At 46.8% G+C, this 14,641-nt stretch overlaps 1 protein-coding gene across 1 annotated transcript in view; it reads left to right on the forward strand.

The window, feature by feature from the left end:
- The window catches only part of LOC147123842 (protein TEX261-like), a 47,039-nt gene extending 32,404 nt beyond the window's left edge, over positions 1 to 14,635 (forward strand). Inside the window, exons 3-6 of the mRNA XM_085967431.1 lie at positions 1,966 to 2,119; positions 3,384 to 3,451; positions 12,788 to 12,890; positions 14,116 to 14,635. Of these exons, the coding sequence (XP_085823557.1) occupies positions 1,966 to 2,119; positions 3,384 to 3,451; positions 12,788 to 12,890; positions 14,116 to 14,231 (441 nt within the window). The 3' untranslated portion in view covers positions 14,232 to 14,635. The remainder of the gene's footprint in view (positions 1 to 1,965; positions 2,120 to 3,383; positions 3,452 to 12,787; positions 12,891 to 14,115) is intronic.
- Positions 14,636 to 14,641: the final 6 nt, after the last annotated feature.

Below are 14,641 nucleotides of genomic sequence, written 5' to 3' on the forward strand. Positions count from 1 at the left end.
TCGCTACCACAGGGAGTGGTTGAGGAGAATAGCAGAGATACATTTAAAGGGAACATAACATAAAGAAGTAAGAGCAGGAGTCAGCCATTCGGCCCCTCGAGAATTATGAAATATTTTTTAAATGCTAGCCTCTGCTTACCTACCGCTATACCTTTTAATCTATTTTTCCAATCTGCCTTAGCCAACTCACCCCTCATACCTATGTAATTGGCTTTATTTAAGTTTAAGACTCTAGTTTCAGACTTAGGCAAGTCACTCTCAAAATTAATGTGAAATTCTATCATATTATGATCACTCTGCCCCAGAGGATCCTTTACTATGAGATTGCTAATTAACCCTGTCTCATTACACAATACAAGATCTATAATAGCCTGTTCCCTGGTTGGTTCCATGACACATTGTTCTAGGAAACTGTCCCGAATGCATTCCATGAACTTGTCCTCCAGACTACCTTTGCCAATTTGATCTGTCCAGTCTATATGAAGATTAAAGTCCCCCCACGTTTATTGCATTACCTTTGTTGCAAGCTCCTACTATTTCTTGATTAATATTCTGTCCAACGGTATAGCTACTGTTAGGAGGCCTATATACTACCCCTACCAGTGTTTTCTGCCCCTTGTTATTCCTTATCTCCACCCATACTGATTCTACTTTCTGATCTTCCGAGCCGAGATCTTTTCTCGCTTCTGTCCTTATGTCATCCTTTATTATCAGGCTACTCCCCCTCCTTTTCCATTATGCCTGTCTTTTCGAAATGTCAAGTACCCTGGAACATTTAGTTCCCAACCTTGGTCATCTTACAACCACGTCTCTGTAATGGCTATTAGATCAAACCCATTTATCTCTATTTGTGCCTCTAGTTCGTCTATTTTGCTACGAATGCTTCGTGCATTCAGATAAAGAGCCTTTAATTAATTTTTTTTTTTACCATTATTCCCTGCTTTGACCTTATTCCCTGCTGCACTGCTACCGTTAAACTCTCTGTCCCTTCCTGTCACACTCTGCTTATTTTTACCCAAATCGCGACCCTGCTCTATTGCCTTGACCTTTCTCTTTAGATTTCTAAATTTCCCCTCACCTGACCCCTCCCCCCCCCTTTTTTTTAGTTTAAAGCCCTATCTACAGCCCTAGTTATTCGATTCGCCAGGACGCTGGTCCCAGCCCGGTTTAAGTGGAGCCTGTCCTGACGGAACAGCTCCCTCTTTCCCCAGTACTGGTGCCAGTGCCACATGAATTGAAACCCCTTTTTCCCACACCACTCTTTGAGCCACGCATTTAACTCTCTGATCTGCTTGACCCTATTATTTGCACGTGGCTCAGGTAGTAATCCAGAGATTATTACCCTTATGCTTCTGCTTATTAATTAATTTAGACCCTAGCTCCTCAAACTCCCTCAGCAGAACCTCATTCTTAGTTCTACCTATGTCGTTGGGTCCTACATGGACCACAACAACTGTATCCTCCCCCTTCCACTCCAAGTTCTTCTCCAGCCGCAAGGAGATAGCCTTAACCCTGGCAGGCAACAGGACTCTCTTTCACGGCTGCAGAGAACAGTATCTATCCCCTGACTATACTGTCCCCTACGACTACCACATTCCTTCCTGCTCCCTCCACTTGGATGGCCCCCTGTACCACAGTGCCGTGGTCAGTTTGCCCATCCTCCCTGTCGTCCTTTTCCTCATCCATACAGGCAGCAAGTACCTCGTACCTGTTGGACAAGGTCCAGGGCTTCATAAGCACATGAGGGAGAAAGGAATAGGAGGATATGTTGATGGGGTGTGAGGAAGAGGGGAGGGAGGAGGCTCGTGTGGAACATAAACACTGGCATGGACCAGTTCGGTGGGTGACTTGTTTCTGTGCTGTAGACTTGCTGTAACTCGATGTAATTCTATGTGTTTCTACATTAATGGTGATCTATAAATGCAAGTTGTTGTTTGTCTTCAAATCTCTTTCTTGACTCCTCAGTTCTCCACGGGAGTGCTGGTTGGTCTCTACCTCTTCGAGAATTTCCCCATGTTAATGATTGGAGTCGGACTCTTCACAAACCTCGTCTACTTTGGTCTTTTACAGACGTTTCCATACATCCTGCTCACATCACCCAATTTTATATTGTCCTGCGGTAAGTACCCATCTCAGTGCTTGGTGTATGACCCAGTCTTCTTCTTTGCCAATTGGCTCATCAATGCGTGACTGTGGCTGGGGTACGGGCACCCGCTCAATGCCGCTATCCTTCACTTCCCACTGGGGTACAGTACTGGTGGATAGAGGTCTGTCACTGTATAACACTGGGGTACAGTACTGGTGGGGACAGGTCTGTCACTGTATAACACTGGGGTACAGTACTGGTGGGGACAGGTCTGTCACTGTATAACACTGGGGTACAGTACTGGTAGGTACAGTTCTTTCACTATAACACTGCGGTACAGTACTGGTGGGGACAGGTCTGTCACTGTATAACACTGGGTTACAGTACTGGTGGGTACAGGTCTGTCACTGTATAACACTAAGGTACAGTACTGGTGGGTACAGGTCTGTCACTGTATAACACTGGGGAACAGTACTGGTGGGGACAGGTCTGTCACTGTATAACACTGGGGTACAGTAGTGGTGGGTACAGGTCTGTCACTGTATAACACTGGGGTACAGTACTGGTGGGTACAGTTCTTTCACTATAACACTGGGGTACAGCACTGGTGGGGACAGGTCTGTCAATGTATAACACTGGGGTGCAGTACTGGTGGGTACAGTTCTTTCACTATAACACTGGGATACAGCACTGGTGGGGACAGGTCTGTCACTGTATAACACTGGGGTACAGTGCTGGTGGGTACAGTTCTTTCACTATAACACTGGGGTACAGCACTGGTGGGGACAGGTCTGTCACTGTATAACACTGGGGTGCAGTACTGGTTTGTACAGGTCTGTTACTGTATAACACGGGTACAGTACTGGTGGGTACAGGTCTGTCACTGTATAACACTGGGGTACAGTACTGGTGGGTGCAGGTCTGTCACTGTATAACACTGGGGTACAGTACTGGTGGGTACAGGTCTATCACTGTATAACACTGGGGTACAGTACTGGTGGGTACAGTTCTTTCACTATAACACTGGGGTACAGCACTGGTGGGGACAGGTCTGTCACTGTATAACATTGGGGTGCAGTACTGGTTTGTACAGGTCTGTCACTGTATAACACGGCAGTATAGACCTGTACCCACCAGTACTGTACCCCAGTGTTATACAGTGACAGACCTGTGCCCCCCCAGTACTGTACCCTCCTGTTGTACAGTGAACTGACGTCTCTGTGGACATGTATATTATTTAATATAACTAGTGTGCCGTGTGTGTGGAGGTTGATGGCGGTTTTACTTGTTCCCACAGTGCTGGTGGTCTATAACCATTACCTGGCATTTCAACACTTTGCCGAAGAGTACTACCCCTTCACTGAGGTAAGCCAGTGTACTGTGGGCGGCAGTGTCTGTCCGAGTTGTGTTGAGCCGCTCTGTGTGAAGAGACTGAAATGAGTGGCCATTGTTTCCCCTGGGGGAATCTAGAACTAGGGGGCAGTTTCAGAATAAGGGGTCGCCCATTTAAAACTGAGATGAGGAATTTCTTCTCTGAGGGTCGTAAATCTGGAATTCTCTGCCCCAGAGGGCTGTGGAGGCTGGGTCACTGAATATATTTAAGGTGGAGAGAGACAGATTTTTGAACAATAAGGGAGTGAAGGGTTATGGGGAGCGGGCAGGGAAACGGAGCTGAGCCCAAGATCAGATCAGCCATGATCTCATTAAATGGCGAAGCAGGCTCGAGGGGCCGAATGGCCTCCTCCTGCTCCTATTTCTTATGTTCTTATGACCCACTCCGATGGATTGGAGACCATCGAGTCACTCGGGCAGTGGCGAAGGTGGGATGTCGCAGATACCCCAACGCACTGAGTGTAGTGGCTTCCTTTAACTGTGTCAGAATGACAAGTCCCAATTGAAGCTTCTCGCTTGTGAAGAGACCCAAGCAAATAAGGTTCGAATCCCACAAGTTAAAAATGAGGAAGTTGGGGGTCAGTCGAGGGGAAATATATCACCCAACAAGTAACTAAGCTGTGGATTTAAAAAAAAAATCATTTTTGTCATGTGAGCATCTTTGGAAGACCAGCATTTATTGCCCATCTTTAGTTGCCCAGAGTTTGAAACAACTGAGTGACTTGTTAGGCCTCTTCAGGGGGCAGCTAAGAATCAACCATGTTGTTGTGGGACTGGAGTCACAGATCAGCCCAGACCGAGTAAGGACGGCAGGTTTCCTTCCCTAAAGGGCGTTTAGTGAACCAGTTAATTTTCTTACGACAATCTGACAGCTTCGTGTCACTTTTACTGAGACCAGCTTTTTATTAAGTGAATTCAGATTCTCAAAGGGCCGTGGTGGGATTTGAACTCGCGCGCTCTGGATTACCAGTCCAGTAACATAACCACCAATAAGTTAACCAGGGAAGGATGGTAAAAGCACAGTGGGGCCTGAGCCGCTAGGCTCTGTCTCTGTGGAGAGAGGGGGTGTGGCTTGTCCCAGAGCTTCGTGCGACAGGAGTCCCAGCACGTGGGTTGGGCGAGCAGCCTCACGGCCCCGACCACCTACCGGCCGTTTGAAACTAATGGGCAGACAGTCGTTCCAGGTGTGGTGTCCTCAGAGTCTGAATTCCCAATGTGTTCTTCCGTATGCTGAGGGCAAGCGAGAGGGTTTGTTATATTTTGTTGGTTTTTAGGCGTTGCTGGCAAGGCTGGCATTTATTGCCCATCTCAAGTTGCCCTTGGGGTGGTGAGCCGCCTTCTTGAACTGCTGCAGTTCATGTGGTGAAGGTGCTCCCATAGTGCTGTTAGGTAGGGAATCTCAGGATTTTGATTCAGTGACGATTGTAAGAGCCATAAAAGCTTAAGAAAATACTTTAAAATAGTGGCTAAATGGCATAATACAGTTAATTTACCTGAACGACTTATTGTATTAAGAAACCCCCTATTTTCTTGCTCCAGTAGTATAGTCCGACACCCCCTTCATTCTTGCCACAATGGAACAGTCCCTAAGCCACACATGGGTGCAGCCATTTTACAGTTTAAACTGCACGTGGTGAAAGAGGCAGAAGCTGTGAGGTTTGGAGCAGTACAGTTTTTGACCGTGTTCGTTTATACGTGTTTGCTTTGTAATTCTGTTTGTTAAGTGTTATAGTAAACAGTTTAAAAGACAAAGCTACGTTTGGGAACGTTTTATTTCGACACGCGTCTACTCGTTGTTAAAAGCCCACAGCCAGTGGCCTGCCTGTTTGGAAACTAAGAAGCGCCACTACATTAGTCAAAAACTAGCTCCCTAAGAAGGAAGGGACGGAATCGTCAGCAAACGTATACATGAATGGTCACGGAGCCAGACGACAATTTAAGAAAGCGAAGGTACAGTGACTGTTACTTGCTTTGTTCATTCTGTTGAGAAGCTAAATAAGAGCTGCGGGTAAAATGGCCGAGGCCTTAAGGAGCCAGGAGCTTCCCCCAGCCAGAAGGATTGCTGGCCAAAAGAGGGAAATAAAGCTCACCCCAAAGGCAAGGGAAGAGAAGTTACATAGAAGCATAGGTGCAAGGAAGGCTAAATTAGTTCAGATAACTGGAAAAATGAAGATAATTGATCGTCTCATGGAAGATAATGCTAATATTAAGAAAGCTGAAGACATGATGTATTACGATTTCTCCAAGCTGCATGAAGAATTTAATATACTCAATGAAGATGTATTAGCACTTCTGTCTGAAGAAGAGGGAAACACTGATCAGCACGGCTGGTTTGATCCTAAATCAACCAGCATTAAGGACTATATCAAGGCCACGGAGCAGTGGATGTTAAAAATTCGTCAAGATGCTGATACAGCAGAGAAAGATAAGGTTGACGATGAAGTCGGACCAGACGATAGCATTTCAGAGACTTCCGCCAGACCAAGCAAAAATCGAAAAGAAGGTAGCTCTGTTTCTGGACGCAGGTCAGTCGCTTCTACCACAAGCTCGGCGCGACGCATGAGAGCGGAGGCTGAACGGGCGGCGTTGATGGCGCGCGCAGCATCTTTAGATGAGAAGCAAGCTCTTGAACGGGAAGAGGCCCAACTGCAGGTCCAAGAGGCCCAACTGCAGGCCCAACTGCAGGCCCAACAGGCCCAACTGCAGGCTCAACTGCAGGCCCAACAGGCCCAACTGCAGGCTCAACTGCAGGCCCAACTGCAGGCCCAAGTGCAGGCCCAACAGGCCCAGCGGGCCCAGGTGCAGGCAAAGAAAGAACGGCTGGAGATGAAAACAGCTATCGAGGTCTCAGATGCCAGGTTGAGTGCGTACGAAGATTATGAAGGCTCACGGGACGGCGGGAGCCACTGCCAGTCAACGTTGCCACATAGAGTTGGATCCAGGGCACCTTCAAGAGTTACAACAGAGCCCGAAAGCAATTCCCCGGCATTACAGCGTGGAAGAGTGGCCTCTCCACTAACAGGAGCACGTGATGCTACCCCAGACGTCAGACGGTCTAGACTAGACCCTGCTGATGACCACCAGAGGCCTGAAGACACAGGGAGAAGCCTATACCGAGTGATGCAACGTCAGAACGAAATTACAGAGATGCTTGTAAAACAACAGAATCTGTTTCGACTCCCTCAAAGAGACATACCAGTGTTCCAAGGCGACCCACTCAAGTATAAGCCCTTCATCAGATCCTTTGAACAAGCCATTGACTCCAAGACAGAGAGCAGCAGTGATAAGTTGTACTACCTGGGACAGTACACCAGTGGTAAACCACAAGACCTGGTCAGAAGCTGTGAACACATGAGACCGGACCGGGGATACATAGAAGCCAGGAAGTTGCTGCAGGAGCACTATGGTAACGAGCTGAAGATAGCCACTGCATATATCGAAAAGGCTACCAAGTGGCCACAGATCAGATCGGAAGACGGAGAGGCATTGAACGCATATGTTCTCTTCCTCATAGGATGTCGCAACACCATGGAGGATGTTGAATTCATGGAAGAGATGGACAATCCTACGACTATGAGAATCGTCATCTCTAAGCTTCCTTACAGGATGAGAGAACAATGGAGAAGAACAGCCTTTGAGATAATGGAGAGACGGAAAAGTAGAGCCAGGTTTGCAGACTTAGTGAATTTCATAGACAAACAGGCTAAAATTGCTAGGGACCCATTGTTTGGAAACATCCAGGATGTCAGCCCGACCACCGATGGAAGAGTGAAAGCCAAGCCTGCTGAATCAAAGACTCTCAGGAAAGGTGGTTCCAGGGGAAGCAGCTTTGCAACTATCGTCACTCAGGCCGAGGAAGAAAGGCTCCAGAACTCATCTCCCAAAAAGAGCAGCACAGTGACGTCTGCTAATGCCTTTCAGAAGCCATGCTTATTCTGCCAGAAGAATCATACATTGGATTTCTGCAGCGACATCAAAGCACAGCCACATAAGGACAGAATCGAATTCCTGAAGTACAACGGCCTATGTTTTGGATGTCTCTCTCAGGGGCACCTGAGTAGAAACTGTAAGCAAAGAACAACATGCAGAGAGTGCACTCGGAAACATCCCAGTCTGCTGCATATCCATAAAGAAGAACAAGTCTCTAAGAAGAGTGAAGAAAACAATACCGACGAGAAGGTTGTTTCAAGTGCTCTGGTGTCGCTAGAACCAGAGACTTGTGGACTCACTGGGGCCGGTGACAGTGACTGTATTCTTGCCATCGTACCAGTAAGGATCAAGTCTAAGAGGAGTGAGAAGGTTGTGGAGACTTACGCCTTCATGGATCCAGGTAGTTCAGCAACGTTCTGCACAGAATCACTCATGCGACAGCTGAACGTTAGAGGCAGAAGAACAGAAATCCTATTACGCACCATGGGTCATGAGAAGTCAATGCAAAGCTATATCCTGTCAGACCTAGAAGTGTGTGGACTTGAAGAGAAGGACTTCATAGACCTGCCTAATGTTTTCACACAGAGGGAGATTCCTGTTAGAATAGGGAACCTAGCCCTGCAGAAGGATGTGGATAGATGGCCCTACCTAGAAAAGGTGCGTCTCCCATACATTGAAGCAGAAATTGGCCTATTAATTGGAACCAATGCCTACAAAACTATGGAGCCATGGCAGGTGATAAACAGCAAGGATGACGGACCCTACGCCGTCAGGACAGCCCTTGGATGGGTAATCAATGGACCGGTAAGGAGAGATGATGGCCACAAGTCGAACAAGGAGGAACGACAAAACGTCACAGTTAATCGCATCTCTATCGCAAGCATTGAAGAGCTGTTGATACAGCAGTTCAATGCAGACTTCTCAGAACGCAGCTGTGAGGAAAAGACAGAGATGTCACAAGAAGACCATCAGTTCATGGGTTTGATGACAAGGTCTACACAGTTCATTGATGGCCACTATCACATTGGTTTGCCACTGAGAAGACAGACCGCGAAGATGCCGAACAATCGCTGCATAGCAGAGCAACGCGCCATCAGTCTAAAGAGAAAGCTGAACAAGAACCCCGACTTTCACGAAGACTACAAAGACTTCATGAGAAACATCATAGCGAAAGGCTATGCTGTAAAAGTGCCCGAAGAACAGTTGAACAGAGACGATGGAAGGGTCTGGTACATTCCTCATCACGGGGTGTAGCACCCAAAGAAGAAAAAGATCCGTGTAGTGTTTGACTGCGCCGCCTCATTCAGAGGAACCTCATTGAATGACCAGCTGCTTCAAGGTCCTGATCTCACTAATACCCTCATTGGCGTCTTGACTAGGTTTAGACAAGAGCTCGTTGCCATGATGGCAGACATAGAATCAATGTTCTACCAAGTCAGAATCCCTGACGAAGATGCTGATCTTCTGCGTTTCCTTTGGTGGCCAGATGGCGACGTTAGTGAAGCGATGGTGGAATGTAGAATGGCCGTACACCTGTTTGGAGCCACATCATCTCCCAGCTGTGCAAGCTACGCTCTCAGAAAAACTGCAGAAGATGGCAAGGGCAAAGCACCATCCGAGGCTGTGGAGACAATCTTCAGAAACCTTTATGTCGATGACTGTCTGAAGTCCGTGTCAACAGAAGACGATGCCATCGCACTGTCAAGAGACCTTAGAACTCTGTGTTCGAATGGAGGATTCCATCTGACTAAGTGGATAAGCAACAGCAGAGCAGTTCTAGCTTCTATCCCAGAAAAGGAAAGAGCCACTGAAGTCAAAGATCTGGACCTGAGCCACGATGTCCTTCCTATCGAGAGAGCTCTTGGTGTACAATGGTGCATCGAGTCAGACACGTTCAACTTCAGGATAATGGTGAACGAAAGACCATCCACAAGACGAGGGATTCTCTCCATGGTCAGTTCCATCTACGACCCTCTCGGATTCCTGGCACCACTCATTCTGCCGGTGAAGCTGATGCTACGAGAGCTGTGTAGAGACAAGAGAGGATGGGATGAAGATATCCCAGAAGGTCAAGCTCAGAGATGGCACAGATGGCTGACAGATTTGCAACAACTTTTTAGCTTCAACGTCAGTAGATGCATCAAGCCCGCGAGTTTTGGAGTTACAAAGACGGCTCAACTACATCATTTCTCGGACGCCAGTGAGGACGGCTATGGCACGGCTACCTACCTCTTGCTGACAAATCAACAGGGCCAGAAACATTGTGCCTTCCTCATGGGAAATTCCAGGGTGGCTCCGCTGAAGCAGGTCACCATCCCGAGACTGGAATTGACGGCAGCGGTTGTTGCAGTTAAAGTTGACCAGGTGATGCGTAAAGAGTTACAGCTCCCATTAGAAGAATCTGTCTTCTGGACGGATAGCACGATGGTGCTGAAGTATATAGAGAATGAGAAGATACGCTTCAAGACCTTCGTAGCAAACAGAATCTCATCCATTAGAGAAGCTACACAACCATCTCAATGGAGGTATGTAAACACCTCATTAAACCCAGCAGATCAAGCCTCACGGGGATTGAAGGCTGAAAACTTCATGAGGAGTGAAACTTGGATACAAGGCCCAAGTTATCACAGATCACAGATCACAGAAACCTCACAGTACAGATAGAGGCCATTTCGGCCCATCAAGCCTGCACCGACACATATCCCACCCGATCCCCGTAACCCCTACACATATCCCACCCTATCCCCATAACCCCACGTATTTAATCTCCCTAACACTAAGGGTCAATTTTTATCATAGCCAAACAGAGAGATCATGGCCAGAAAGACCAGATATGCCAAGTCAGATTACTGAAGACGACGTCGAAGTCAAGAGATCAGTCACAGTAAACTTCATAACTACGAAAGAGAACTTTGACACAGTGAACAAGCTTGTTAACCATTTCTCAGGATGGCACCAGTTGAGGAAAGCAGTTGCATGGTTTCTAAGGTTGAAAGAGTTGCTGCTACACCTGAGCGGTAAGAGAAAAGAGTACCGAGCCACTATCCATCAGTCTGAAAGTAACCCTGATAAGCAGAGAATGCTTCTACAGCAGTATATGCATCAGCACAAGACCACATTGAGCAAGAATTCATTGACCGTGGAGGATTTGGCCAAGGCTGAGAAGGAGATAGTTTGCTTCAGTCAAAGACAAAGATACCCAGAAGAAACCGAAGCTCTACAGCAAAATACTCCAATCAAGAAAGGTAGTCATATCTACAAGCTGGACCCTACACTGCAAGATGGAGTACTGAGGGTGGGAGGGAGACTAAACAAATCTGCTATGCCAGAGGAGGCCAAGCATCCTGCTATCCTTTCTAAGGACCTCCGGGTTGCTACTGTCATTCTTCAGCATATACACCAGAGTATTGGACACAGTGGGAGGAATCACGTGCTTGCGAAGCTAAGACAAAGATACTGGATTCCAGGAGCTAATTCCGTAATAAGAAAAATACTCTCTGAATGTATTGTTTGCAGACGGTTACACGCTAGAGCTGGGGAGCAGAAAATGGCAGACCTGCCTGAAGACCGTTTGTTACCAGACAAGCCCCCATTTACAAACGTAGGGGTGGACTATTTCGGGCCTTTCGAGGTAAAGCGAGGACGGAGCCTTGTCAAGAGACATGGTGTGCCTTTCATTTGTTTGACCATCAGAGCAGTTCATATTGAGGTGGCACACACGCTTGACACTGATTCCTGTATTAACGCCTTGCGGCGCTTTGTCTGTAGAAGAGGACAGGTGTCCATTATGCGTTCTGATAATGGCACTAATTTCGTCGGAGCGGAGAGAGAACTACGGGAAGCTATTGAAGGTTGGAATCAGCTTAAAATACAGGAAGCCATGATGCAAACAGGAATTAAGTGGATCTTCAATCCTCCGGCTGCATCCCACCACGGAGGTGTCTGGGAAAGACAGATACGCACCGTAAGAAAACTACTCAGTTCTGTACTGAAGCAGCAAGCGCTGGACGACGAGGGACTCCAAACCGTTCTGTGCGAGGTCGAAGCCATCATTAATGACCGACCGATAACTAAGACATCAGATGATCCCAATGACCTCGAAGCCCTGACTCCGAACCACCTGTTGTTGTTGAAAACACAGCCAGCCATGCCCCCGGAAGTCTTCAAAAAGGAAGATCTGTATGCCCGTCGGAAGTGGAGGCAAGTTCAGTATATGTCAGACCTCTTCTGGACCAGATGGACAAGAGAATACTTACCTCTGCTACAGGAGCGTCAAAAATGGTCCAAAATAAAGAGGAACTTCATCGTCGGAGACATTGTCTTAACTGTGGATGATTCAGCCCCTAGAAATTCTTGGTTGATGGGAAAAATAATTAAGACCATGCCAGACTCCAGAGGCGTCGTTCGTCGCGTCTGTTTGCAAACCAAGACCAGTACCCTGGAGAGACCGATCACAAAGCTCTGCCTGCTACAAGAAGCAGCGTGAAAAGCTCCTGAACGAAAGAAAAAAGTGGACACTTGTATTGTAAATATGTTGAACTCATTAGTTTATGACTTTTAATGTTTGAGCAATTGATATGCTTCATGTGCCTAGTCAATTAGGGGCCGGAATGTAAGAGCCATAAAAGCTTAAGAAAATACTTTAAAATAGTGGCTAAATGGCATAATACAGTTAATTTACCTGAACGACTTATTGTATTAAGAAACCCCCTATTTTCTTGCTCCAGTAGTATAGTCCGACACCCCCTTCATTCTTGCCACAATGGAACAGTCCCTAAGCCACACATGGGTGCAGCCATCTTACAGTTTAAACTGCACGTGGTGAAAGAGGCAGAAGCTGTGAGGTTTGGAGCAGTACAGTTTTTGACCGTGTTCGTTTATACGTGTTTGCTTTGTAATTCTGTTTGTTAAGTGTTATAGTAAACCGTTTAAAAGACAAAGCTACGTTTGGGAACGTTTTATTTCGACATGCGTCTACTCGATGTTAAAAGCCCCACAGCCCAGTGGCTGCCTGTTTGGAAACTAAGAAGCGCCACTACAATGATGAAGATATGTTTTGCTCAGTGCCAGTTGGTGTTGGGGCAGTTCCTGGAGATCTTGGAAGTCCATCTGTGGTTGTTTGGCTCTGTCAGGAGGTTGGACGATTGAGTGAAGTCCAGGAGGAGGAATTGCTGCCGGATTGTGTGGAACGAATGGACCGGTGGCTTTTTCCTGCTCCTGTTTGATACTAGTTACCTTGGCATTGGAAAAGCTACAGCGAAGGGTTTATACATTGATACCTTGGATTGGAAACCTATCGTTGGTTATTCGGTCACTCGTTTGGTTACTCGGTTAATATTTTGGTTGCTCAAACGCCTCGTTCTCCTGTGTTCTGTCCAGGTACTAGCTTACTTCACACTGTGCCTGTGGATAACCCCTTTCTCCTTCTTTGTGCCACTGTCTGCTGGAGAGAACGTCCTTCCGTCCACAATTCAGCATGGAGGTGAGTGTCGAGACGCCCGTCCTTAACACTGTCGGCGGGTTTTTGGTTTGGTGGATCAGTTAATGGGTTGAATGGTAGTTTGGTTGATCAGTTTATGGGCTGAATGGTTAATTTACTGGTTGAATGGTTAGTTTATGGTTTGGTCGATTGGTTCATGGGTTGAATGGTTGGTTGGTTTATGGTTTGGTGGATTGCTTTATGAGTTGACTGGTTGGTTGGTGGATTGGTCGATTGGTTCATGGGTTGACTGGTTGGTTGGTCGATTGGTCGATTGGTTCATGGGTTGACTGGTTGGTTCGTTGGTGGATTGGTTCATGGGTTGAATGGTTGGTTCGTTGGTGGATTGATCGATTGGTTCATGGGTTGAATGGTTGGTTCGTTGGTGGATTGATCGATTGGTTCATGGGTTGAATGGTTGGTTCGTTGGTGGATTGGTCGATTGGTTCATGGGTTGAATGGTTGGTTCATTGGTGGATTGGTCGATTGGTTCATGGGTTGACTGGTTGGTTCGTTGGTGGATTGGTCCATTGGTTCATGGGTTGAATGGTTGGTTCGTTGGTGGATTGGTCGATTGGTTCATGGGTTGACTGGTTCGTTCGTTGGTGGATTGGTCCATTGGTTCATGGGTTGAATGGTTGGTTCGTTGGTGGATTGGTTGATTGGTTCATGGGTTGACTGGTTCGTTCATTGGTGGATTGGTCGATTGGTTCATGGGTTGAATGGTTGGTTCGTTGGTGGATTGGTCGATTGGTTCATGGGTTGAATGGTTGGTTAGTGGATTGGTCGATTGGTTCATGGGTTGACTGGTTGGTTGGTGGATTGGTCGATTGGTTCATGGGTTGAATGGTTGGTTCGTTGGTGGATTGGTCGATTGGTTCATGGGTTGAATGGTCGGTGGATTGGTCGATTGGTTCATGGGTTGAATGGTTGGTGGATTGGTTCATGGGTTGAATGGTTGGTTCGTTGGTGGATTGGCTCATGGGTTGAATGGTTGGTTCGTTGGTGGATTGGCTCATGGGTTGAACAGTTGGTGGATTGGTCGATTGGTTCATGGGTTGAATGGTTGGTGGATTGGTTGATTGGTTCATGGGGTGAATGGTTGGTGGATTGATCGATTGGTTCATGGATTGAATGGTTGGTTTGTGGATTGGTTTGTGAGTTGAATAGTTAGTTTATAGTTTGGTGGGTTAATTGGTTGGCTTATAGTTTCCTTGATTTTCCACAGATGACGTCGTGTCGAACTACTTCACAAAGGGTAAGAGGAGTAAGCGATCGGGTATCCTAGTGATCTTCACCTTCATCAAAGAGGCAATCCTGCCCAGTCGACAGAAGATGTACTGACAGCCACCGAGTGTATACGTTCAGGAGCAGTAGCAGAACTGATGGAGAGGATGGAGGAGGGGAGGGAGCAGAGAGACCAAGAAACCGAATAACACGGAGGATGATGAGCTCCTGCCTTGGACTTTAATTTGGAATTAATGTTTGATTTTTTTTTCTTTAAATGGTCCCTCCTCCCTGAAGGAATTTCTGTTGGAAGGTGATTTTAAACGCATTATTTTTGCACAGATTTTGAAATTTAGAAGGACTTCAAACACACAACAAAAAACAAATCTTGTTCCATTTGGAGGGGTCTCCATCGGAGCTCCCCACGCGATGTATTAAATGTAAACGTTGCCATTTTATAATGGAGTGGATGATTGCTGTACATGGTCATTGATGCTTCCAGTAAACCTTGCTCAGTTTAATGCAAA

The sequence above is a fragment of the Somniosus microcephalus genome, chromosome 2, assembly GCF_052327205.1.
Source record: "Somniosus microcephalus isolate GS21.2 chromosome 2, FLI_Smic_1.0, whole genome shotgun sequence".
NCBI classification, from domain to species: Eukaryota; Metazoa; Chordata; class Chondrichthyes; order Squaliformes; family Somniosidae; genus Somniosus; species Somniosus microcephalus.